Source organism: Poecilia reticulata, chromosome 9 (assembly GCF_904066995.2).
Source record: "Poecilia reticulata chromosome 9, P_reticulata-male-v2, whole genome shotgun sequence".
Classification (NCBI taxonomy): Eukaryota; Metazoa; Chordata; class Actinopteri; order Cyprinodontiformes; family Poeciliidae; genus Poecilia; species Poecilia reticulata.
This window is the reverse complement of record NC_088838.1, coordinates 23,551,221-23,577,908: the sequence shown is the minus strand read 5'-3', so window position 1 is coordinate 23,577,908 and position 26,688 is coordinate 23,551,221. Positions and strand designations below refer to the sequence as shown.

The window sequence follows — 26,688 nt, the reverse complement described above, 5'->3', positions numbered from 1 at the left end:
ACTAAAATTGACAGTAACACTTTTTGCAATAAGACGCTCCTCAAATCAGTCAGTGATAGAAAATACTGGCTGGTTTATTATTGGTCAGTGTTTTTTAACTATCTGAAAAACAGTATCAGTTTTAGAACGAACAGCCATAAAATATACGTGTTAACTGAAAGGACATGTACAGTAAACTATACAGAGACGATTTCTTCATTGGGCTTTGAAACAGAGTTTGAACAAGAACAAACAAGATCCAGAACTGATGTCAACCAAGAAATAGTGAAAAGGAGTCAGCGCTAATAAAAATAAATACGTTTAAAAAAAAATCTAAAATAAAAAATCACAAATGTGACCCTCCTCGGCTTCCTTAGACATACCGGATGTTGTGTTTGTAGCACTTGATTGTTGCTAGCTGCTTCCAAAATTATCCTGAGGAAGAATAATACAGAACCGAGCAGGCAAGTGTCCGCGCCACCAAGCAAAATGGGTTTTACAATTTTTATTTCCCTACATATTAGTTTGATTATTGATATCGTCAGTCCGTTCCAGCATTTGCATTTCCAGATACATCTGTTAGCTGCTGCTGCTAGCTGCTGTATGGAGTATGACTGCAACGGATCGATGTCAAATAAATACAGTAACAAAAAGATATATATTAACGAGTTAGGCGTTAGTTTACTTATTAGATACTGTGAAATGTTTCAGTGGCATACTACTTACCGTCTCCGGTGTAATTCATGAACACTGTCATACTTTGTGGAGCAGTTTTCTATTGTAATCACTAAAAATAATATATTATTTTATATAATAATAATAATAATAATAATAATAACAATAAATATTATTATTATATATTATAATTTCTTGTACACGGTGTTGAAATTCAGGTGCACAAGAAAAAAGTTAAATGTAAATGAAAGCGTGTAAACTAACGTAAAATAAGAATGAGGAACTGTATTCCCCTATGCGTTTCTGCTTGGTCTCGGTCAGCAGTCTGAAGCAGAGCTGTTATAAGAAATGCACCAGAAATGTGATGTTTTACAAATATTTCAGCTTGTGAAAACTTCTTAACAGTCATGTCATGGAAGCTAAAGGAGTAAGTGCCACCATTAAACAACAAGAGGCAAGCTATTATACTCAGAGAAATTGTTTTGATTCCTCTTTGTTCAAATCTTTCTATCTATCTATGAAAAACTTTTTAAAATCTTCAGAAAGCCACAGAGTTCTCACATGATTAGGATGAATATCATCCCAGAGAAATGAGTAAATATCATTTACCTTGATTTCTGGTTAACGCATAGGAACTTCAATTTCTGTTGGTATTAAATTGAGCATTTTTTTGCTTATGGAATAATGTTGGCTGCAACGGTTCGTTAAGATTAACCTTTGCTACAGCTGCAAACCTTATGGTGAAAACAAGAGAGTGAGTCACAAATGTTCTTTTCTATTGCTGTATTTGAATCATTGATGCAGTCTTGCTCTCTTAAAACTGCCTTTTAATTTGGTGATGAGACATAGATAGTGGATTTAAATTGATCAGCTTGTTCAGTTGTTTTAAGTTATGAAAGGACGTATGCATAAAAGATTGAAAACACAAATGAGCTTTTTGAATTCCTGAGTGCATCACTTTCTCTTGGCCTTAAGTTACCTGTACATGACAGAAAGCATCACATTGTTTTGCTCTTGTGTCTTTGCAGGTTGCAGAATATGGTTGTGAACCTGTGTCAGCCACACTTTTCAACAACGGCTCATTGCAACAAGGTGTGACATGTTCTAAAACCTATTCACACAACTGTACAACCCTCCAGCTGTTTTCTTACATGCCAGCTGGTTTCGCAACATTGATAATAATTTTACTGCAATGAAGTGACAGGAATCGACAGCGGTTATAGCTCTCTCATAAATGAGACCGATACTAAATTATTTTTTTTAATTTTTTTTTTCAAGTTCACGAAGAAACTCGGACGAGACGTTTTTGTTTTGTTTTTTCTGGAGGGATGTGGAGGAAGGCTGTGTGAAAATAAAAGAGCAGGGTACAACGTGATGTGTGGGAGAATAAATCTCAACTGTCCTTGTCCTTTTTATTCCATTTCTGTAATCTATCACGGCTGCCTTTTCTCAGCACTCAGGACATATAATATGTACCTTTTATTCTGCAAAGAAAATTACATATTTCTCTTTTTCTGCTGCTTCCTCCTCCTCTTTTTATGTCACAGAAACAGTTGTCCATGGGTGCCATTTCCATTTGTAAGGATAAAACGATGCATAGAAATGCTGTTTAAGGCTTTTATTGATGTGCATATCTTTTATGTTATATCTTTAGCTCTGTGCAGATGGCTATGATGTTACAAACATTGTGTCAGCAGACCCTTCACTACGGAAACAAGGCTTCAAGTTGGAATACTTCTTACGTCCACCCTTGCATGTAAGATTGTGCGTTATTGTGGAATAAATCGCTTTTTTTTTAACCTTTGTTTCATTTAGTCATCCAACACTTCAAACATTTTCTATTTCATTCTATAGCCTCTAAATCTTTTGTGATTTTATTTTATTTAACTTTTAATTCATCAGGAAAATCCCGTTGACCTTAAGTAACCCTTTACAAAGAGAATCCTGGTCAAGAGGTTACAGAACAATAACAGCAAAAAACAAAACGGTTAACTCCGTCATAAATAAATTAATTAAAAGATTCCTGAGTTAAAACAATTTCAGACAGATGATTCCTTCTTCAGTAAGAACAGCCTTAAAAGCATTTAGTGACAACACCTCCTTTGCATTCATGTATTTTTGCAACTGGTTCTAAGAAAATGGAGCAGAAAACTGAAAAGATTTCTTTCCAAGTTCAGTTCAGACGTTGGGCACCGAAATTAAAAGTCTCTGATGTGTGTGTTGTGTCAATGCTGTCTCGGGGTTAAGTGCTGCTGTTCCATCATTCAGACCTGGTCCGGTCTGAATGATGGTCATTTGTGACCAGGTGAAAGCTCAGGCACTGAGCCACCAAGGGTGCTACTGTGGCTGTCAATCCCCTACAACATGAGGTTGGGAAGGTGCCGTCTGGATCCCTGCAGGCTTTTACTCTAAAAGTATTTTTTAGGCCCAGAAGAAACATGAGGACTATGCAAAATTTTAGACCTGAGAGATCTGAATGTGTTTTTAAAGTCTGTCCCTTTCCACATGTTGAGCATCAAGGATGTGTGGGATCAGGTGTACACTCTACAGGGTCTCCGGCCTCCTGTGGGGGTACGGTACCATTCCACCAGCTGTGGTAGTGTGTCATGGATGGGGTCAGTGTCGAGGCTATATGTGCAGCCGCCTCCTGGTCATCCCCAAGTACCTTAGCTGGGTTCTACAGGCTAAACCTGGCTGTGTGTCACCTGTTGTAAGGGATCCTATTGCAGAATTCATCTTTGTCCTCAAAGATGAATACTGCAGGGTGGGCATGCCTTTATGTTGTATTTTCTTCTTTTGTGTATGTGATTCCTCAGGACTCTGGCGGTCAGTAGGGATGAAATGGAACTAAAGTGATGACTAACTACTGAATCCTGTTTGAAAATTGTGTTTTGCGAGAAGATTAAGGGACTGAGTTACAGTTGTCATGTGACCATATAGACTCACTGGGATTCACACCTGACCTGTTCATGTGCAGGAATGCACATCACATCATGATTAGTCAGATTAATTTGATTAATCCAGTTAATTGTTTCAGTTCTACTTAAGAGTATGTATTGCTATCAGATTTGACAACTTGTGTTGATTTTTTTTCTATCAGTTTCTGATTATTACTTATGTGCTGATGTAATGCTGATCTCTGTGTCTTACATTTGCATGTATCCCTTCAAGGTGACATTGAAGTTTGGCTTCCCGGTGGAGCTCTGCCGGGTGGATGTGGAGCTGTGGCCCTGGGGAATGGACCGGGGCCAAGCCTGCAAAAGACTGGAGATCAGCACAAGTTCAGATACCAGTGCCCTGTCAAGTCCTGGACAGAGTAATCGGCAGGAGCAGAGTGAAAACCAGGCAAAGGACCAGATCATAAAGAACAGGCAGAAGCATCAACCTGTTTCTAGTCGGTCTCGGCAGACTAATGGCAATCAGTGGAGTATTCAGGCCAAACAGTGGGAGGAAGAAGCTCAAGACGGGCTTCCACAGACAGACGTCCAATCTCAGTCGAGCTCTCAATCAGAGTTCAAGCAGGTCGCTCGTTGCGAACTCACAGAAGAAACCCAAGTTTCATTCAGTCATTCAAACTTTCGTCCCCGAGCTCCGTTCCTCTCTGCTCCTCCTCCGCCGCCGGCAAGCAGTCGGCAGGTGAAGCTGTGGAGCCGGGGGCTGCACTCGCTGAGCGCCGTGACGCAGCTTCGTGTCACCGTACCATGCGGCGGTGCTGCGTCTTCTCTGGGGCTGAAGGCCTTGGCTGTGTGGGGGCAACCCGCTCGCTGCTGCCCCGCTGAGGAAGTGGAGAGGATTCAAAGAACCCAGGAGGCAAATGAAAGGCGGGTGGAGCGCCCTGTTTTTTTTTCTCCTCCTGTCAGCCAAACAACACACGCCCCCCAGAACAGCCTGAGGTACAGGACATTTCGAGTAATGTTTATTTTAATTTACTAGAACATTTGATTTCACGATGACTCAGAGTCTGAACGAAATCATTTGATTACGAAACAGTGTTTGATTTATCGTGGCTTTCTTTTTGGCTCGACCAGGTTTTCCATCCCAGAGGAGTTCCTGGATCCTCTAACGCAGGAAGTAATGGCGCTCCCTATGCTGCTTCCCAGTGGAATGTCAGTGGACGCCTCCACTCTGGAGGAGTACCAGAAGAGGGAAGCCGCTTGGGGTCGACCGCCAAACGACCCCTTCACCGGCGTCCCCTTCACCGCCACCTGCCAAGCCCTTCCCAACCCCCAGCTCAAAAGCCGCATTGACCACTTCCTGTTGCAGAAAGGGATGGTGAGGAGGGACGGGACCCTGGGAGGACAAGACCAGGGACAGAACCCACAAGCATCAAGACTCGTAACCTCCTCGGTTCAGGGTCGTTCTCAGACTTCTCCAAGTTTTACTAAGACCTCAATAAACAATAACTCTACCCATTCCACTGATGAAAACACAGATACAAGTCAAGCCTCTGCTCACATGGCAGTGGATAATGAATCAGGACCATCATCAAATAACAGGACTGATGTATCTAATATCAAGCCACTCTCCACAGATAGTAAATCAGAGATGAACAGAAGAAAAAAACGAGATTTAAGTGAGATTTCAGTAGAAGCTGCAACACCTGGAAAACAACGGCCTTCTGAAAGCAAAAAAATAAGAAATAATTCAGGTTTAGGTGAGTACTGGCTGTGAAAGGTTCTTTTCTTGAAGCTGCATCTTTTCCTAAATACAGGCAGCATCAAACTCCTTGATTTGTCTTAAAACGTCTGACGTTCCAAGGTCATCTTATGAAAAAAAAATCATATAGAATCGTAAGTTGAACTTTGTCGCGCTTAATATTTAATATAGCTGTAGAAATTAACTTGGTTATTTACACTTCTGACACTGTTTACATTTATCTGCACTGATTACATACTGTATTTATACTTTAATCAGTCATGCTTGCAATCTTCAGGATATTTGTGGGCATTTTCATTTATTGCTTAAATCCACAGGGAGAATAAGCGTATACTTTTATCAGTTTATGTTGCAAGTGTAGCACATTTCACCTCTAGAATGTGTTCAGTGTAACATCCTTACTAGATTTTAATGCCTACAGCCATTACAGCTATGACAAATTGGGGCTGAAGTTTCATATGATCAAACTTTTCATATGTTTTGAGCTTCTATTAGAGTATGTCCCGATGTTGCACCTCTACTATCATATTAAAATATCACTTGTAAAAAACTCTTTTGAAGTATGGTGTACAGCACACTGAATAGTGTGAACTATATTTGAATTTTGGGGCTCCACCCTGTATGCAGTGTTAAAATAGCTAAGATATTGACGACTCTTGTTGAATGCAGCATAAAAACGTTTTAAAACTGAAGTAGAAACAAGATAGAGAAGTCGTTAAGAAGCTACATGTTACATACGTTTTCAATGAGTCCCCTGCAGAACGACTTTAACACTGTTAACTGTTTATTTAGTGCAATTTATATTGTTATTGCAACATTTGCCGACATTATCGCTAGTTTTTCTGGCATCAGGCAAACGTTTGTGTTTAAGGTTTATCTGGAATGCGGCAAGTTTTGGTAGATTTGAGTCAATGGTAGTGTGTCAATCATAGGCTCCCTGTCACATACAGTCAGCTCATGTTTGGTCCCACAGTCTCCCCTGTAGCTATGGTTTATGTTAGTAGACTGAAAAACAGTAGCTGGGTTTTAGCTTCCCTAACTAACATATGATCCCAAGCTTTCTCTTTAGCTCCAGTGTGGAAAACTGCAGCGATCTGGGTTTTTTATATGTTTGACCTGCATACTTTAAATGAGTTTTGTTATTACAGACATCCTTTAGTAATTTTATTGGGTCATAACATTAAATGACGTATATTTTTCTAATTTTCAGTAATAATTTATTGTGCTTAATTGCCTTATTACATCCCACTTCTAATTGGAGTTATAAATTAGTACATGAATGCGTCATAAATAAGGACAACTGCGGTTTTCATTCTGTGCTCACCAGGTTTTGTAATTACAAACACTGATTTCCCAAACGAATCTTTGCAGTTTTTGTTTTTTATTATTTATTTTTTTAGTTTCTCACTCTCTGCTCGTTTTCAGAGCTTAGCTCCAGTTCCCACGAGCAGCTGCTCTCAGCCAGTCTGGACGAGGCCCTGCTCTCTGCCCTGCAGGGACGACCCTCCTTTACTTCAAACTTGCTCCACCAAGCAGAAAGTACATCCCAGTCGACAGTGTGCCAAAGTTCAGACTTTGCGAGCTCATCCACAGGTACAATCTGTTCTCTCTGGCTCGCTGCAGGTATTGCACCACATCCCCGTAGTTTCCAAGAATCTTAAAACCTGCCTGCAAAGGACTGAACGGTGTTGTTGATCTTCAATCTTTATGGTGAGAAGTTTATTTACAGACGTGTAAGAAATGCCTACCGACTTGGATGCGGCCACATTCAGCTGTAAATACCGTCTGCAGCTGAATGTGTGCTGAATATCGTGAGGCTTACTAAGTATGAGGAAAATGTGACTGACACTTCTTTTGTACTTTTGGGTGATTTTAAAAATGCAAATACTCAGAGGTTTGTTCTCTTTGTGCACGTCACAAAGTGATCTGTCAAAATGTGTGTGCTAGTAAAAATGCTGCAGTTGACCAGCTCAGCTCAGGTTTAGGTAGTGACAAGTCCTGCACTTTAGGTGACATTTATGCACATTTTCAGAGTCATGAAGCTGCTTAGACTCAGACTTTAATTATTTTTTCTGTAAAATCTTTAAAAAAGAAAAATGCAAACTTCAAAATCATTATTTGGTTTGAAATTATTAAAATTGTGTTTTTTTTTATTATTTCACTACAATTAAAGCTTATAATAACTCAGCATAGACATTCTTTTATCAGAGTGGAAAAATTGTACAAAATATACCTTAAAGATTTTTTATTAACAAGTATATGGTGTAGAGGTTTGAAGTTATTGTGGATTTTTTTTCCAAGCCACAAAGGTTCAAAATAATGAATACAGACTGATATGTTTAAGAAACTTAAGGTTTAAAATGTTAAAAGACTTGTAGGTATGAGTTAACCTTTTTTCTCTCTTTCCTGTATTTTCTGTCCAGATGGGAAGGTGTGCTCTGACTGTTCTCGTTCAGTCTCAGTTTACTCAACATCATCATCATCGATCTACCGGCTGGGATGCGGCCACTTGCTGTGTCGTGCCTGTGTGCAAAAAGACTCAAAATCACCAAACTCGACCAATAAATCCGGCTGTATTTTCTGTCCAACCTGCCTGAGTCGTACTCCACGCAATAACATTTTACGCGTACATTACTGACGGCAAAAGGCAATACATTTTTTTTTCTAATTTAATAAATGAATAAATATATTTGTTGTTGTGATTTATTGTCCAGGGCCGTTTCAGTAGGGTTGTTGCTCATTTCGTGCTTTAAAGCTCAGTCAAATTTGTTTAGATCCATGAAGTTACTTAATCTGCTGACATCATCCTATTATCCTCCACTGAAGGAAAGAACATCTCTGAGCACACAGACCTTTTCATTGAGAGCACATACAAAAATACACATATACAGAAATTCCTGTCCTTTTCCACCCACTCTGCCTTTTTCTTGGACTCTTTAATAGAAGTGTAGTTGCAGCCTTGGTGCTGTCATCTGTGTTCAGAGCGAGGAGACATGGCAGCGCAGAGGATGAACAAAGAATCAGGGGCAGCAACGTTTGTGAGCTTGATAACGAGAAAGATTTGAGAGAGAATAGAGCCGATCCAAGGCTTAGGTGGTCATAATGAATGAACTAAAAGGGGTCACGATCAGCTAATCATCTGGACTTGTGATGCTTTACTCACCTTGTACTCATGTCTGGCCCCTGTCTCACTTTGTGGAAATGCGAGACACTGTGAAACAAACTGAGTAGCCAGGCTACAGCCCTGATTTCAAACCTGTTGAACACAGGTGCTTAAGATCAACCTAGGCATGCTGCTAGGCTGCATCAGAGTGACCAACACAGCCACCACCAACGTTGTTTAAAACATTGGATACTATCCCACAGCAGTGTGTGACCATCCTGGTACCCAGCATAAGAAGGAGTTCCTAGACAACTGTTAAATTGCTAAAATAACTTGGTTCTTCAAAGACCAGTAATCCAGTGAACAACATTAAAGTCAATAGGAGATGTGCTGTTTGACATTAGTGGAGAAGACTTGCAAGTTCTTCATGGCCAAAGCAATTGTTAAAATTATTTTTCTTCTGATTTTGAATAATTTAAAGGGGAATAGAGGCTTTTTAAAATATATATATATATATACTGCTCAAAAAAATAAAGGGAACACTTAAACAACACAATATAACTCCAAGTAAATCAAACTTCTGTGAAATCAAACTGTCCACTTAGGAAGCAACACTGATTGACCCAACGAGGGTCTCCGTTGTCAATCAGTGTTGCTTCCTAAGTGGACAATTTGATTTCACAGAAGTTTGATTTACTTGGAGTTATATTGTGTTGTTTAAGTGTTCCCTTTATTTTTTTTATTTTTTATTTTTTTGAGCAGTGTATATATATATATATTTTAGTAACATTTATTTCCATTAGAAATAATTGACTAAACACAAATGTTCTTACTTTTAGAGCTCAGTTTATTTAATCTTGTTTGGATACTTCAAAAAAAAGTATTGTTTTAAAAAATGGATAAGGTTATATAATCCCTGTGACCTAGAATTTTTTTTATTTCCAAATCATCAGTAAAAGCTCAAAACTAAATGATCTTTTATGCTCATGAGTGAATGTAAAGCTCTGACGGCCACAGCTTTTTTAAATCAGAGTTGTGTAACGGTAAAGTAAGCATCTTTTATATGTGTATTATGAGTCCTCCAAATAGCCATCCTGACCCTGGGATCTATGCTTCTCTCTGCTCATTTAACGTGAGGTTAATGTGAAAAACGGTTTTTAGTGCGACAAAAAGTCTGTACAGACAATAAAACTCAATCTTTATACAGTACATACGCATACTCTAAAAATACAGCACATAATTAGACATTAAAAGTGGCATAAAATATAACTGGTGAAAAGTGTATTTTTATACACACCTGCATTTCACAATTATATCATTTTAATTATATATTTTTTTGCCATATATTTTATATTTTCTATGTTGTTACACAGAAAATGTCTGCGCATCTTTCAAAGTCTTGCGTTTTTTTTTGCTAACTCGCTAAGCTGTGGTGCACAAAAGAGTTGAAGTGAAGTCACAGGTCCTATATTTATTGGTCTTCATAGTCATAAACAGCATCATTTCTGTGTTGGTTTCCCTGACAACATTAAGCCTAACCAAGGTCGTGATCCTGTATCCGCTCTGTCTAACTGGAATCAGTGGTTCTGCATGTGCAATGAAGACAGCAGCCTCGCCGTTTCAGCTGGAGGTACATAAAGTCCCTAAAAATAAAAAGGCTAAATTAGACCCACTGGGTCGCTTTTATTCTGTCAAGGTGACTTTATATTTAGCTCAATTTTTATTAATCGGTTAAACTGTTGTGTTTCTGCTATGAGATAAAAGAAGATTAAAATAAACCATGTAGTTTACAGCCATAAAGTGTAAAATGCAACATAAATATATCATAATCAACATTGTCATTGTTTTTCAAAGCAGATGGTAATCTGAAAAACACACTTGACAACAAAAAAGCTTTGTGTGTCTATATTTTGACGATTAGTTATAATTTAGATAATAACTAACAATTTGGATCTCTGGCATGGCCTTGTGCACAAGACTGTTTTCTTGGTTAAGCCTGTTTTTTTAACAAGAATGTCAAATGTAGCCACGTATTAACACTAAAAAAGGTGAAGAGAGCACTTTTACTAAAAATGTTGGTGAGAGAGTTGCTGATAGCTTGAACAGGCAGTCAACTTACTGAGCTACAGCTGTATTTAATCAGCGGAAAGTTGAAGGAAATTATTCTTTTAACCGTTTTTTATTTTTTATTTTTAGTGTCCAATGTTAGAACAAAGTAAATTTAGTGGGAAACTGCAGCGTTTGGGTGCCGTTGTGTAAAATGTCCTTAGCATACTGTTGTATAGCTGAACTCTCACGAGTAAAACCGTTTGATTGATATAGAGAAAAGTAAGACTTTCCGTATTAGACATATTTTATTACATTATAGACATATTTAGTGTATTGTAATGTAAAGTCAGCTATTCTGGTGATGGAGTCTTTCAGAGTAACATGCTGACACATCACTTTTCACATAATAGTAACAAGTGAGATAATTAAAACTGATTATTGCTTTCTGCACCAGAAACTAAAACATTAACGGAGCCCTGGAGCTTTTTCCCACTTCTGTCTCACTTTGTCCATATTATATTCCCATGACACTTCAAATATAAACAAATATTTAAAAAGAAGTGAAATCTGTTATTTTTGGAGGATTTTTATTTTATTTTCTGTTTGTTTTTGGGTGGTTGTTTTTTTCATAGAAGTTGTGTAGACACTGCCTAAATGTAATGTAACTTAATTTGTTACGTTTCCAAGCTGCCAAACAGCAGCTTCTAACTTACGAGTTCAAACTGACCTCACAGTCCCCACATTGTTTCTCTGGCTGCCATTTTGTTGTGTTTGCATGTTTTTCAGGTTTGGTGCTAAAAACATAATGCCATATCTCCTAGTTGTCTGATGATGCTTGAAGAGAGAACATGTAAAAAATTTATGACGAATGCTATTTAAGATTAAAGTTCCATCTGAATACTGTGGGGCCTATTAAAGGACCATTACGCTCATTAACCCGCTGATGCTCAGTTTTACCTCTTGTTTAGTTCATCAGCATCACAACAACTAATAAGAGAGAAACAACTCAAAGCATGCGTAGGAAAAGAACAATCATCAGAAGTATGTTTGTTAGAAATGCTAATGTTTTTATGCTCATCAACTGTTCAGTCAGCATCATAATTTGTTTGACCCTGAAGTTCTCATGATCTCACTTGTCTGAATGTAGCAAAGGCGGAAAATGGCTGCACTGAACAACTGAACTGTGCATGATTTTCATAAATTGTTCTTCATCTCGCGGCTTATTAATATAAATCAGATTAGTTGTTCTTAAGGTTCAATTACTTGTTTTGTCTCCGCAGATTTATTGTGTCATCCAGTGCGGAAATTATTCTGAAAAGCTTATTAGACGTAAAGTGCGGCGCAGGGCTGAATACAGATGCTGTTTTCTTGTGTAGATTTGGTTGATGCTCGTATCCGATGCAGACTCACATCTGTTGCGACCCCGCGCGCAAACGGCTCGTGCACGGAGCCCTTGGGGGGGGGGAGGTGGGGGGAGGGGGGGTGCGGTGGACGGTCAGTGACGTCAGGTGTTGGTCTCTTTGTCAAACAACGTGTCCATGTGCTTATAAGTGAGGAATGATCGGGTGGGCTGTCAGTCAGACATCCACACCAGCGGAGGAAATCAGAAGCAGCAGCCATGCATCACTCCCTGCTGTGCGTCCTGGGACTCCTCGCCCTCTCCTCCGCCTGCTACATCCAGAACTGCCCCCGGGGAGGGAAGCGGGCGCTGCCGGAGGGGGGCGTCAGACAGGTGAGCACCTGAGGGTGTAACATCTTTTTTTTAATTTGAAGATGTGTATGTGTTTTTTTTTTCTTTTGAAACAAAGAATCTTAATGTCAATAATGCGTTACTGCTATTTTATCATCAGTAAGCAGATTTATAATATGTTTCATTTGTAGGTTTGAATTAGTAAAAGGTGATTATTATAAAGATAAAAAAAATAAATAAAAAAATTTAACATTCTATAATTTAAAATGACAAATTTCTATGTTAAAGTATAAAACTACATTTTCAGATGCGTTTAGTGTATTGTCTTTCAGACTTTGTTTACATTTTTAGGTGTTATCTCTAAAGCAGAGGTTAATTCATGAATATTTTAAATGCAATTATGAGAATATCTGACATTTAGAGATCTATTTTAATATATGTTCCTTTATGTTTTAAGTTTAGATGAATGTGCTAATTATCTTAAAACTCGGAAATGTTATCAGATCTGGACTTTAAATGAAATATAAAATATAAATAATGTTCCTTTTTTGAAAGCGTAATAAAAATGTTCTGAAGATTTCAGAGTGTTGTCTATGAACCACGAAGAAGTTTTCTTTATCCAGTTAAATTTAAATATATATGTATATTTTTTAATCAACGGCAGCTCATATGAAAGAAGAAATAGCTTCTATGACCATATAAATGTGAAACTTTCCAGTTTTTCTTGCTTCAAGTAAGGAATATTCTTGCCCAAAGTTTCCTTTCAAGAAGGGAATCTTGAGAATATTTGAAATTCAGATAGGTTTTTGATTGTGTGGACAATTTTTTTCAGCAAATCAATAATACATCTAAAAAAGTGGCAGTTATAAAATTATATGTATAATATTTATAGTTGAAGTATTTTTTCCTTGTAAACCCAGTTTCAACTTGTGTACAAAATAGATTGTGTTTTATTTATTGCATTAATGTTAACCTCCTTAAGACGTAAGTAACAGCTCAATTCTGCTCAATCAATTCCATTTTATATTTTTGATGCATTTTCAGTTTTTTTAAGTTCATTAATTTTGAGTAAACATGAGAGCAAAGTTATTCTGAATGCTCTCGTGCTGCGACCAAGTTTTTTTTTCTCTTTGCATTCACCTGCTCTGCCTTTTTCAAGTGCATGCCTTGCGGCCCTGGAGACAGGGGCCGCTGCTTTGGCCCCAGCATCTGCTGTGGAGAGGGCCTGGGCTGCCTACTGGGCTCCGCAGCTGCAGCTCACTGTGAGGAGGAGAACTACCTGCTGACCCCCTGCCAGCCTGGAGGGAGACCCTGTGGACCTGAGGGAGGGCACTGCGCCTCCTCGGGACTCTGCTGTAACTCTGGTACAGTCTCGTCTTTAACTCTGGGTTTAATGGTCACATGACGATGATGTGAACTGATCCGTGTTCCTTCTCAGAGGGCTGCATGTTGGACTCTGACTGCCTCGGGGAGACAGACGCCGCAGATCCGGCCCAAAGCTCTGCAAGGAGCTCCCCTACAGACCTGCTGCTTCGTCTCCTTCACGTGGCCAGCAGAGGACAGAACGACTACTGATGCCACAAGCGTCAAGCTCCCCCTCTGCGCCCGACGACCTGCAGCAACGGCAGAATATTAGACCTCAATCTGTGAACTCTGAACCCAGTCGACATTTTTCTTTTCTGTCTTAAACGTCTTTTCTGTTCTCTTCAATTTGTTTTAATAGAAACATAAGAACAGAGGGATTAAACAAACAACAGCATAGATCTTGTTTACCATCAATTTAAGAAGAAATGTACATACATGCACATGATGTGCACAAGTCAAGACACAGGAAATAAACAAAGGATCATGGATTAAAGTTGTCACTGTCTTATGATTGGAGGAGGTAAATGCAGTGTGTAACTCTGCCCGAAGGACTTTGTTGTTTTTTCTCATCATACCTGTGGGCCTTTATTAGTCACACCTAGTGAGGTTTCCGTGTGCGTGAAAGAGAATGGAATGATAACTACACTCGAGAAGTCATCTAGCGTAATTGGTGTGATTTAGTCAGTAATTTATGGAGTCTTCCTCTTTAAAGCACAGAGATCTCATAGTCTTGTGCCAACATGTTTTATTTGATGAACGAGTGGGATGGGAATTGTAATTTTCTTTCCATCTTTTTTTCATGATGAATGAAACCTGACAAGGGTGGCAGAGCTGCAGGTGATGGCAGTTTGTCGACATTGTGTTTCAGCTGGAAGTGAATGCAGCACCTCCCAGATTTAGACAGTTATACGTTTCAATCGATCAACTTTGTTTTAAAGCCTACAGCCTTTCTTCTATACATAATACTTACTTTTGTTTTTAGAATTCAGTCTCGTTCCAAGTGTCACTACCTGCATCTCCCCTTAAGAAAGTGCAAAGTGCACAACATTGATTACGGAGAAAAATCAATGTTGAACATGCAAAACTAATTAATTCATAAATTATGTGCAGCAAGGTGGAATGACAGGGAAAGAGCATTAAACACCTTTGAAGAAAAGGCTGTTTTGGCTATGACAGCTTGAAAACATTTCCTGTTTGGAGAAACTTTGAGATTTTGAGCCATTCTTTCACACAAATTGAAGATTTTGGGGGCCCCTTCTATACATTATTTTCTGTACTATCTGTAAATTTAGGCAATTTTAGCGGCTTTATTTTCTCTTTCAAAATTCAATAGAAAATTTTCTTAGCAGTATGTTTGGGATTACTGCTTTGCTTTAAAGCCCATCTTTGTTTTCAGCCTCCTGGGTGGTCCTTGCACCTTGCCAGTGGCTGTTCTGCACTAAATTTACGAGGGGGTTCATTGGTATTTCTTCATAGGGGCAAACAACTAAACAATGGAATAAAAAAAAAAAAACAGGATAATATTTCATCATTTAATATCTATGTTAAGTGAGACTCTGAGCCAAAGAGCCAGTTGGTTGCAAACCCCAGATCTAGCAGTGATTTTATCTCAATACAGCTGAAACTAAAAGTGCAACAACTTTATTTTTAATTCTCTCTTACAGTAAAAAAACAAACAAAAAAACAGGTACTCCAGGCATGGTGTGTGCAAAGACTTCAGTTTTGTTTTCATCTGACCAGATCATTTTTATTTTACTGGCTTTTCAAAATGCTGATGAAAGGCTGTTTGTCGCCTTTCTCATGCTTTTTCTTCCACAGTGGAGTTTTACACAGTGTGCATTTATTATTGGGTTTATTGGGTCTGTCATGTATGGAAAAGCTGTAGATGCTGGTTCCAGGTTTTTCTGAAGTTCTCTGCTAGGCGTTTTCCACCGACACAGTTTGAAGCCCATTCCAGTTCTTAAAACGTGATTTGAACCAGTGTCACGTGTTTCCACCGGAGGAACGAGACTCCCGAATGCTAAGTTGGTTCCAGTTGGACACCATGCAATACCTGGTTCTTCAGCATGAACTGCAGCGTAATCAGTGGTGTCACCCTGTGGGCCGATCAAACTGAAGTCAAAGAAAGAACCATGGCAGCAAACAGGGGCTGCAGATGACCTCCACAATACTTCTGCTACACTCTACTTCCATGTTGTGCAGCACCTCCTGTTGATGATGCATGCTTGATTCCCAAAACAGAGTTCTCAGCATAATACCACTGTTTGGTAACATGCGAACCAAACCTGATGCAGAGTTCTTTCTATGGAAACGTGCTGTTTGAGTTTCGTTACCTTTCTAGTGTCTTCTTCAGTTTCGTTTTCTGTTGAAACGTGAATCGTCTCGGCTTTGTCAAAACTGACTTTGCAGATAGTCTTTCTTTTTGCCGGCCTATTGATGATTCGCTAAGAGACATTGCTGTGAATTAAAACTGCATTCTCTAAAAGCAGCCATCAGTCAAGCAGAGGTAACGGGGGATTATTTGGCGTTCCAAAGTAAATCATTACTGTTTACTTTGCAAAGCAAACATGCTGGGTTGTTATACAACTTAAGTGCACCATGGTCTTCGTGTCGCAATGGCTAAGACAGAAGGAGCACACAAAGGGCGAAACTCTTGCTTCAGCGTCTGGAACGTGGGAACAGAAGTCCGTCTGTAAACAAAGAAGCTTTCTTGTGTCGGTTTTGATCGCTGCCACATCATTTAATGTGAGTTCCTGAACCAACAACTCCCTGTCTGTTGCCTTTGCTACTTTAAAAAACTCCTCCAGGGCAAAACCTTTTTTTCCTCCTAAATGATATAGTCCGCTTGCACGCTCAGTTAAATTGCACAACATGTGGTGAGATGTGGGAAGCTCCAACAATGAACATTGGCTCTAAAGGTGTTTACCATGACGACGAATGGTTAATTGTATTACCGCCAATGGAACCACTTTAGAACAACATTGACTTGCTCTGATCTCCGTGATGCAAAGAAAGTTTCAATATAACCACCAATAATAGAATGCTTACGTTTTATAGTGTTACACAGTCATGTGAAATGGATATTAATAAACTGGGTGCAAGCTGGACTGAATTGGAATTAAGAAGTTTTAATTAAACAGCTTTTGATATGGCTGTAATTCAAAAAGTAATTAATCTCTTGTCTAATAATTATTGAGAAACTAAGAAGCAAACATAAGGCTCTCTAATCCACAGGATATCATAGAAGTATTGCGGCTTCCTGCAGATGGATGAGGGTTTGGTGTCCAGTCTCAATGGCAACCAACCATTGAACTGACCAATAATCGATGAAAATCTCCATTATTTTGATTGGTTTTTGTGTTTTAACTTAGATAATAACCACTGCAGTATCAGGATGCACAGTGTGATGAAAAGATGTCTGTCCTCTTACAGATTCATTCATTGTTTGTTTTATTTTTTTGTAACACTAAAATATTTCAAATCATCACATACTTAACCTGAAAGAATAAAAAAGCTGTTTTTAAATTGTTATTTAAAAAGTTATCCAAACCAACTAGTCTGATTTCTCTATCTGGCAGCAACAATCGCTAGTAAGCTGTTGAGATAACAAAAACTGGGTCTTATACATTGTCGCAGATTAACTTTCAACCATGAATAGCTTTTCAAAGGTCTTGTCACAGCTCAGTAATTACATTGAAGTTTTTGACAAACCCTTGTAAAATCTTCATTTTAAGTGTTTTGAGCTTCTTAAAGATGGATTTTCTGTTTCTCTTTCTATCCTTCAGTTCTGTTTCATGTTTTCTCCATTTGTGGTTAATGACTCTCACTGTGGTTCACTGAAATCCAGAAGCCTTAGAAATCCCTTTGTAACTCTTTTCAGAAAAATGGACGTCAGTCTGATTTGTTCTCAATTTTCTTTAGATCACAGGTGCGAATGGCTTTTGTAATGTTCTTGGTTACTTCATGTTGACAAGCAGGTTCTATTTGAGAAAATTCTTCGTTGTAGAGGACAGGACTGGAAATTATCTTCTGGATAAACAGGCCATGCGTTATATTTCATCATGTAGTGAAAATGTTTTCTTCATGAAAAAACAAAAAAAAATTTAAAACATAATTATTGCTGGGCATGGAAGCAAATATAAAAAAATTTTGAGCAAGAGAGGATCCTGTTAGCAGCAAAAGTTATTTCATTTTCTTTGGTGGAAAATTACCATCTGCTAAATAGTGATGCATAAGTGAATAAAATTGAACAAATTGTCAACTTTCCCTTCAGTGTGTTGTCATATTTCACCTGCAAACTTACTGTTGTAGCTTTAAAGTTTTGCTGCACTTATTCTTAAAAAGAAACTCAAGGTTTACGGCTTTAAATACAATACAAAGCTTAAACATTTCCATTGCCCATAGTACACGGTTAATCTCCAGAGTCATCCAATCACATTTTTTGTTGTTGTTTTCCAAAAACAAAACAAAAAACTTTGCCATTTCATTGCAGGAATACATGTTGGATGATTTATGTTTTTCCATTTCATGGAAAAACATAAATCATCTAGAAACATGCACAGCACCAGCCACATGTGCTGCATTCAAAGACGTAGAATATTTGGTATCGTGAACTTCCTTGCAACAAATTCTCTAATCCTCTTGACCTCCTTCTGGTTTTTTGTTTAAACAAAACTGATTCAACGGTTTTATTTTTATTTCCCCTATATCTTTTGTTGCTGCTTGTGTAGCTTTGTCAGGTAATCATGTGTCATCAATGAATCAAAAGAGAGTCGGTTGATGTGCAGTCATTAAACTTGTCCAAGCCTGTCTCCAGGTAGCATTCCTGCATCAATCCAGCATCCACAGTTTTAATAATCCAGGTTCAATAATGACAGGATTTATCCTAATAAAAGACCTAATCTCCACCGATCATCACTGTTCTACAGCCTTTTATAGCTTTCAGTTGCTGATCCTAATTAAAAAGCGTGTTTGGGTGGCCTGCGGGGCAGGAGGGGTGCACATGCACATGCACGTGCACGTTCACGATCAGCTTATATAGAGCTGTAACAGCATTTATCCCCACAGCTCCTCTGCCGTCATGGATCTAAAGGTCGTCTTCCTGGTCGTCTCTCTGATGACTTTGGCCATCATCTCCACTGACGGTAAGACCTGCATCTTTCTGCGCAAGACAGACGAAAATAATCAGATAACAAATCAATTTAATCTGATTATTATTTATAAGTATTCTTTGGAATTAGTGTAAACCGAAGTGTTTGAGTTTTTTTGGGGGGGTACGGGGGGGTTTTCCAAAAGGAGCAGCTGGGAGACACTTGTAAATTTTTATTGGTGTTTCAGTCTTTTAAAGTTAAAAGCATCAAGCATAATTTTTCTGCCTTTACAGTCAATACCAGTTGCAACATGTAAAGCTTTAACTGAACTTTTTGGTCCAATTTATCACAAGCTTCAGGCTACAACAGCACATGGCAAAACTTCAAAGCTAATTAGGATGTTTATAGACTTTAATCATAACTAGATGAAACATTTTGAAGACAGTTATACCAAGATACAAAGTTGATTGAATTTTATTTTATTTTTCAGTCAAGCAAAGTGTGTGTTGTATTTCATTTATTTCCTTTTTCTCAGCTTACATCCCGACATGCTGCATCAAAACAAGAGATATTCCCCTTCGGAAGCTGATGATGGCTGAACGATTTCAGTTCCAGAACAGTGCTGCTGGAATCTGTGACATTGATGCTATCCTGTAAGTACGGCAAATGAGCCACCGGAGATTAATAAAGCAAAACAAAAAATAAATAAATACAGCATGTAATATGTGCTGTGCTTCAAGCTTTTTTCACCATTTATTTGTAAAACTGTAGCAATGCAGTGAGTCGCTGACTGTTGTTTGGGCTTCAGTGTTTCCCATTCAGCTGGCAGTGACTTTCACACACAAGTGTTTTATATGCTGTCTGGTTGAACAGCTGAAATAGAAAATAACTAAACTCTCATCAATTTTGTTTTTGTTTTACAGAGTGTACATAAAGGCCCAGAGGAAACCATGGTGTGCTCATCCAAGATATAAAAAACGGCTGGAGAAGCTGATGAAATGGAAAAAGGGAACGAGCACAAGCCTATGAAATACTGAGCTGTGCAGCAAATACTTTACTTTGCTTGTCCGCGATGTTTCTTGTTTTTAAGAGTTTGCCTTTTACAAGCTCTTTCACTTGTCTTGTTGATTGAAATATTCAGGTTCTGCTTTTACTTCAACTCTATGAGTGATGGAAATAATATATATTTTCTGGACTTATGTACTTAAGTATGGAGGAAATATTTTTGGAACTGCAGTGTATCTACATGTTGTATCACTGGATCCCTCACATCTTTCTGATTGCTTCCCAAGATGAAGATGCAAAATTATCTAAACACCAGGCTGTATAATCATTAACATGGTCAACATGGAGCTGATAAAACCCTCTGCAGTTATTCAACATTAAATATTTCTTGTGTATTAATAGCCAGTACTGATCATTTTATAGATGAGCACTGTGTATAAAGAAGAATGTTGTAATTTTGAGAGTAGGGAAGTTAGTTGTGGCAGCATATGTCTAAAAATCGTCAGTCTGTCAATGTCTTTTTTCACATCTTTGTTTTCTTCTGTTAAAACCTTCAAATCATATGTCTTAAAACACTTCATCTATTTAGAGCAGAAAATAGATAAATAGACGTTCTGTACATTTACAGTATAGAATATTATTGTTTCTGCTTGGATTTAGGCGGCATATATTTGATAATCATATAATCAGCTTGAAGAAATGTCCTATAAAAATATGACTCATGTTGTTTATTTGTTCTGTGGCATATGTCTGCAAATCAATAGCAGTTTTTTAATTATAGCTGTATATTCAAATCTTATTGTGGCACAAGATAGCTTATCAAATGCTATTGTATCCTATTGTTTTAAATTGTAGTTCATGTTTTTGCAATAAATCATAATACATCATAACATGGCACAGTGTTTTGTACCTTTTTGTAAAATAAAAAGTAAAACAAATAAGAGCTTTGGCTCCTGTAAACAGTTTTGTAAACTTATTTTGCCCATTTGTCAAGTACAACTGAAAATTAATATTTAAGACACAAAGTTAAGCCATACCCAAAACTGTATTTTATGTCAAGATATCAATAACATTAACATCCATGTAAATGCTTGCTTACATAGTAGATAGACAGGTGTGTGTGTGCAATAGCTTACAGCAACAACAGACAGAATGAGCCTCATGAACAGTGAGATGATCCCTGCAAGCAACAAGAGCTTTCATCACAGACGCAGGGAAGACGTTGACAGTAACTCTGGAGGAGCAGCAGAGATCCACAGCTGAGGTGGAAAACTATACTGGCAGGCAACATGAATTGTTGTGAGATGCGGTAAGCAGTGTTTTATGTCACCAGGCACTCATTGTGTAGCTCTAAAATAAAAATAAAAACAGGCTCTCACACCAAACAATTTTAATATTTCCAGCCTTTTGCTTGAGTAAATTTATTCATAAAGGGAGAAAACCTGGGATCAGAAGTACAGTTGGCACCTGATATTTGTGGAGTTTAGAAACCACAACCACCCGCAAATAGCTGAAATCCTCAAATACTTGAGACCCCCTCTAAAAACACTTTGTAAAACCTATTTTAATACTTTAAGCACCAAACATGCCTTGATAAAACCGGAGTGGCACTGCCACAGAAGCTAAGATGTAGCTTTCCTGAGTTTGAGGACTCAGGAAAAGGGAGCTGCTTTAGCAGAGACCAACCAATAGCTCCTCAAATAGCATTGTTCCCCAAGCAAACGTTTTTTAATATATCTTAAAGAGTCCACAAATATGCACATTTTCAGAGAATAATGCAGAGTTATGTTCCACAGAAAAATCCACAAAAGCGCATGTGTCTGCTGCAATGGTTATTGGGTTTCTTAGTTATATTTGATGTTGTTTTATATTTCTGGATCATATTGCAACTTATTTTACTGCAGTTTATTTTATCTCATCTTTTCATATATTATCATAAGATATCATTAAATCTACTGATATAATGATATGTATATCAGTAGATTTTATTGCATTATACATTGAAGCATCATATCATTATCTTATCAAAGTTGGATTTATTGCCAATTTTCTGTTTATGCAGGTGATACAGTTACAGTTGCTGCAGACTGCATTTCTCATCTTGATGCAGTATGAAATCCCATTAAAAACATTTAAAACACTAATAAATAAAGAAATACAACACAAAACCCACTACAATACTGTCGGACAGGTTCAAACAAAAATTAAATGAAGGTACCTGCTGCAAACACATGAATATGGAGCCCCATAAGGGACATGGGGGAACATTTTTGCTTTGCGTTACCTCGCAAAACGTTTGCATTCCCTTCAAATAAGTAAACACACCCTGGTCTATTTTGTATACAGTCACACATTTCAAATATATACACATTTAAAGAGTTTCAGTTAAAACATGTTTATGTATTCTTAACTCCTTGGTGCAATAAACTGATTGAAAATCGATTCATTTACTGCATGTTTGTGTAAGGTTGAGATGGAACTGCACATGCAGTCCTCATATTGTAGCAGAAAGTACGATGGCCACCTTAAGAAAGAATTTCAGTCTTCAATTATGCTGCGTGTACTGATCAGTACTGTGCTGCGAGGGAAAGCAAAAAATAAATAAAAAATCAACAGAAAAATGCTTCAAACAAAAAAATGCTGAAACCACAGGAAATAGAAGCAAAAGGGAAAATTAATTTGACCTACATACAGTAAATGTAGGTAAGTTTGTTCGACTGCTGAGTTATAAAGGACTGTGTTTGAAAAGGACATGAAGTCCAGCACACATTTTCTCTTTTCCTCCAACGTTTTTCTGAAAAGACAAACGTTGCGTTTTGTCTTTTCTGTACTGCAATGCAACACAGTCGTCTCTTTCAAAATTAGATGTTCAATTTCAAAATTTGATTTTCATTTTTCAAAATTGTGCTTTGACCTTTGACCTTTTCTTGGAGCAGCAAAAGTCAAGAGCACCTTCACTGGGAACTCACACTTCATTATCTCTCTAAACTGAGAAGTATTTATCTGCACAAACCGACTTCAAAGACTTAAACTGTGACCTCAGTTATTTTTCAGTTTAAACTAAATGATTCAACTGTGAGTTTTTTTTTCTTTTCATATTCTTTTGTTGTCGTGGGTGTGACGCTAGTTCGGCTGTCATCTGACATTGACATCCAACTTGTCCGAGCTTGTCTTCATGCAGCATTCCCATATTAGTATTAATCAGCTCCTGTTCAGAAATGACATAATTTATCCTTATAAAGATCTACCGCCCTCTTCCCCCCCTCACACACACACAATCACAACTGCTGGCAGTTTTACTGTTTTCAACAGCATGTCCACACACCACCTCATTCTGGGTGGTGTGTGTGCGTGCGTGCGTGCGTGCGTGCGTGCGTGCGTGTGTGTGTGTGCGTGTGTGCGTGTGTGTGTGTGTGTGTGCGTGTGTGAGGTTTTATGGATGTTTGCACATGAGCGTGGCTGTTGACTGTCTATATATACTGGTGGTGTTTATGCTCTGAAGACAGTTTCTCCCCTCCGTCACTCTGCCGTCATGGATCTGAAGGTGGTGTTGCTGGTTGTCTTCCTGAGTGCTTTGGCCATCACATCCACTCACGGTAAGTCCTGCACCTTTGCTCATCAGTGGAAATACAAAGGAAACAAATCTTTGATAATCTTTGATCATTAATCAGAAGCAATTTCTTGAGTAAGTGTCAATTTGAATTTTTATTAATTGTTTTTCTGCTATTTTATGATTTAAAAGTAAACACTATTAGAATGTATTTAATACAGTTTTTTTCCATACTTTCACTAACTATTTGCATAAATGCATGTTGCAGCACATAAACAAGTGGTATTGTAATCAAGTGGTATTTCTGGTCCACTTTCTAAAATATCCAGAACGTAATAAAGCTTATTGGAAACATCCACGTCAAAGCAATAAATGTATTAAGAACGTTTTTTATTTTTATTTTGTTCACCTGAATTATGCACAATGTGGAATTGTTTTTGATGTGTTTTTTTCTAACATTGTGCCATCCCTTTTTTGCTGTTTTGCAGCTAGCATCCCACGCTGCTGCATCAGAACACAAAAATTTACAAAAAGAATATTTTCGAAAGTTGAACGATGGGAGCGGCAGTACAGCAATGGAGTCTGTGACCTCGATGCTCTGATGTAAGTACAGCAAGTGAAAGTTTTAGAAAGTAATCAGATTACAAAGGTTAATGCGTGTTTGCAGGTATTATGTGCACTGTTTCATATTTATGCTTACATTTCAGAGCTTTTAATTTGGGTTCATTAATTTAATCAAATTGGCCTCTCTTTTATTCATTGCTGTCTGTCTGTCTGTCTGTCTGTCTGTCTGTCTGTCTGTCTGTCTGTCTGTCTGTCTGTCTGTCTGTCTGTCTGTCTGTCTGAAGGGTCTCATCTGCCCCCTACTCTACTAATGTAATGTAATAAGCAGCATGTTTTTTTGTTTGTTTGTTTGTTTGTTTTTTAAAAGCTGCACAGTTATAGATGTTCTTGTTGTTTTTCAGACTGTATATGAAGGGCAGGATGAAGCCCATCTGTGTTGACGTTCAGCTGGAGAGGACTATGAAAAGGATTCAAAAGATTAATCAACAACAAACCAAGAGAATCTAAAATGTGCAAAACAGCTTCGTCATTCATCCATTGAGTTTCACACAGTTTGTTTTCTTGTTGTGTTTGGATTGTATAGCCCTCTCAGTTTTTGTATTGATTAGATATTAGATATCGATTGATGTTTTCTAAAGCAGTGTATTTGGTTTAGTAAAGAGGAACATTTTTAAAAGCGCTGTTCAGAATAAAGATGTGGAGTTACATATCTCAGGTTTAGACAGTTCTATATATCACTGCATGTGAACCTTTTAAAACATTGTGCAGATAAACTCTATGGTAAACTATTATTTCTTACTATTGTTTGAAAAGTATTTCTTTTTTAAGGTGATGTTATTCTATACTGTCATAGTACATATTTGTATTTGTTTTCTTTTTGTGTTAAAGCCCCACATATATTGACATGTCTGGTAAAAATGTGGAATAAAGGCTGAAATAACTCTCCTGAGACTGAACATTTTATAAAAATGCAACTTTTAATCTGAATACCTTCATTTGTTGAGAATGAAAAGGAAAAAAATCATATCCCTCACCACAAGTTATACCCCAAAAATAATGCAATTTAATCTTTTTTATTATAATTCTTCTTTTTTTTCTTTTATATATATATATATATATATATATATATATATATATATAAAGATTTTTTACAAATTTTTTACAAGATTGTATTAATCGTGGTGTCTGGCTGGTTTATATTTTCATTATTTTTCAACTAATGCAGTTGGTCTTTTACAGACTTCTTTTTATTTCCCTTCACAAAACGGTAAGAATGTTGTGTAAATCATGCGTTTGATTTTGTTCTGCTGAATATCATTTGAAGTGTATCTCTTTCAAGGCAGCATATTTTTGAATTATAACCATTGGCATTTATGTGGTCAATAAAGGAAAAACTTTGTAAAGTGTGACTCACGTGTTGTTTTTCAGTTCTCGTGTGTGCGCCTGCAGATATGGAGGAGAAATAACTTTTTAACCCCACCTAAACTGTCACCTCACACTGGTTTTAGAACGCTGGTTTCTTTTGTGCAAAATGTATGAGTCAAAACTTTCACTTTCTCTGACTGCAGCTTGAGCTCCAGTCAGAAATAATTCATTACAAGTAGAATCACAACTATTTATGACTAATTACATTATTTTGCATCATCTTAACTGGCATTATGTATAATTAAACTGCCATAAACTAATTGTGATATCCCTTACTTTAATCTGAATTACTGGTAACTAACATGAAGCACTTTAGGCCCATGAGACTGTTTTGATAAAGACAACCACGATGCCATGTGGGGTTCCTCAAGGCTCTGTTCTCAGTCCACTTATATTCAGCACCTACAGGTAAACCCAAAATGATTTCCATCCCTGTTAGATTTAAATTTAAAACTATTTTCATTCAACCAAAAATAGTTTTTGCAATTACAAATGAGACAGGAGCCTCTCAACAGACAGGTTCTGTACATTAGTTGTAAAGTTGAAAGCGATGTTGCCTTGCAGTGAGAAGGTCTTGCGTTGAAATTTGACTTTTGTTTTTTCTGAATGAAGTTTGCATGTTCCCCCCATGCATTATTAGCATTATTACACTTTTCTTTAACTCTGTCTCTTCACAATCCTAAATTGCCTCTTGCAGGAACGATTCTACACAAATGAGCTAGCCTTATCATTTTTGTCACTATTATTGACACTTCTGTGTGTGAATAATCTGTGAGTACCTCTGAGCGCATTGCCCCAGTTGTTTGAACGTTTTGACGTTTTGTTTTGGTTTTTCTGTGGCTGGCTGTCTCTCGTCTATTTTGTCTTGACTAATCCCTCAGAGATGAGTTGACACACAAAGCAAACGCCCTTACATTCTTCTGGGAAGCTCCACTGAGCTTATTTGTCTAATTTAATAACGTGCATTCCTCTCCAAGTGATTCACTGACAAAAAATACACGGAGAGAAAGAGATTAGGAAAATCTCGTTGATGCCAACGGCTAACTTTTAGGTGCTCTGAGTCATACGGTATTACTTTTATACAGTTTTGCCTCAGCATCACTGCTTAGCAACACAAACTCCGTTTGTTCCTCCTGACATTGTTTTGATGTTTTACTTTTAGGTCTAGGTGAATTCATTCAATTGCACTTTGCACAAAGCATTTACTTATTGTGTGAATTAAAAAAACATTTTCTACATAAACAGATCAGACTTTTCACCCACAAGAACAGTTTCTCTACAAGTACCATTCAAAGATCCTTCGCAGTCCATAATAAGGTCACACAGATGGCACCTTTTCCTTCCACTAAACTTTCTATCAATATGAAAAGTTAATTTATTTAACAGTACTATCTTTGTGGAGGCTTTCAGTGAAGAGCTGCTGGACTCAATTCAGCAAGAATGCACCGGATGGTATTTGTGCAAGAAATATTTGCATTTTCTGAGTAACTTAAAATACTTTTTTTCATTTGTTAAATTAAATAAAAATAAACTGTAG

General features: G+C 37.6%; 2 protein-coding genes and 2 long non-coding RNA genes across 5 annotated transcripts; all 4 read left to right on the top strand.

Moving 5' to 3' along the window:
- The first annotated feature begins 38 nt into the window (after positions 1 to 38).
- Positions 39 to 7,999, top strand: ubox5 (U-box domain containing 5). Of its 2 annotated transcripts, none has more exons than XM_081610737.1 (7): positions 39 to 443; positions 1,683 to 1,746; positions 2,309 to 2,410; positions 3,826 to 4,547; positions 4,683 to 5,308; positions 6,736 to 7,020; positions 7,734 to 7,820. In XM_081610737.1, the coding sequence occupies exons 2-6, from the start codon at positions 1,693 to 1,695 to the stop codon at positions 6,969 to 6,971; spliced, it is 1,740 nt and encodes a 579-aa protein (XP_081466863.1). In that variant the 5' UTR covers positions 39 to 443; positions 1,683 to 1,692; the 3' UTR covers positions 6,972 to 7,020; positions 7,734 to 7,820. The 2 variants fall into 2 exon arrangements, with proteins under 2 accessions (XP_081466863.1, XP_008416527.1); XM_008418305.3 differs by having other exon boundaries at positions 48 to 443; positions 6,736 to 6,903; positions 7,734 to 7,999.
- A 4,029-nt stretch (positions 8,000 to 12,028) lies between these two features.
- On the top strand, positions 12,029 to 14,010 carry avp (arginine vasopressin). The gene is made up of 3 exons (XM_008418307.3): positions 12,029 to 12,194; positions 13,312 to 13,516; positions 13,591 to 14,010. Exons 1-3 carry the CDS (start codon positions 12,081 to 12,083, stop codon positions 13,725 to 13,727), a joined length of 456 nt encoding a protein of 151 aa, XP_008416529.1. The 5' UTR covers positions 12,029 to 12,080; the 3' UTR covers positions 13,728 to 14,010.
- Positions 14,011 to 18,530: 4,520 nt separating this feature from the next.
- On the top strand, positions 18,531 to 20,502 carry LOC145552821 (uncharacterized). The gene is made up of 3 exons (XR_014088949.1): positions 18,531 to 18,661; positions 19,143 to 19,260; positions 19,531 to 20,502. It is a non-coding gene; the product is annotated as an uncharacterized LOC145552821 (long non-coding RNA).
- Positions 20,503 to 23,075: 2,573 nt separating this feature from the next.
- On the top strand, positions 23,076 to 25,129 carry LOC145552822 (uncharacterized). Its single transcript, XR_014088950.1, has 3 exons — positions 23,076 to 23,208; positions 23,651 to 23,765; positions 24,128 to 25,129. It is a non-coding gene; the product is annotated as an uncharacterized LOC145552822 (long non-coding RNA).
- Positions 25,130 to 26,688: the final 1,559 nt, after the last annotated feature.

Excerpts from the sequence above, each read along its gene's own strand:
- ubox5 (XM_008418305.3), top strand. The coding sequence starts at position 1,693 with ATGGTTGTGAACCTGTGTCAGCCACACTTTTCAACAACGGCTCATTGC. Across the intron at positions 1,747-2,308 it reads CAACGGCTCATTGCAACAAG|CTCTGTGCAGATGGCTATGA; the intron begins GTGTGACATGTT and ends TTATATCTTTAG. Across the intron at positions 6,904-7,733 it reads CTTTGCGAGCTCATCCACAG|ATGGGAAGGTGTGCTCTGAC; the intron begins GTACAATCTGTT and ends TTTTCTGTCCAG.
- avp (XM_008418307.3), top strand. The coding sequence starts at position 12,081 with ATGCATCACTCCCTGCTGTGCGTCCTGGGACTCCTCGCCCTCTCCTCC. Across the intron at positions 12,195-13,311 it reads CGGAGGGGGGCGTCAGACAG|TGCATGCCTTGCGGCCCTGG; the intron begins GTGAGCACCTGA and ends GCCTTTTTCAAG. Across the intron at positions 13,517-13,590 it reads GGGACTCTGCTGTAACTCTG|AGGGCTGCATGTTGGACTCT; the intron begins GTACAGTCTCGT and ends GTTCCTTCTCAG.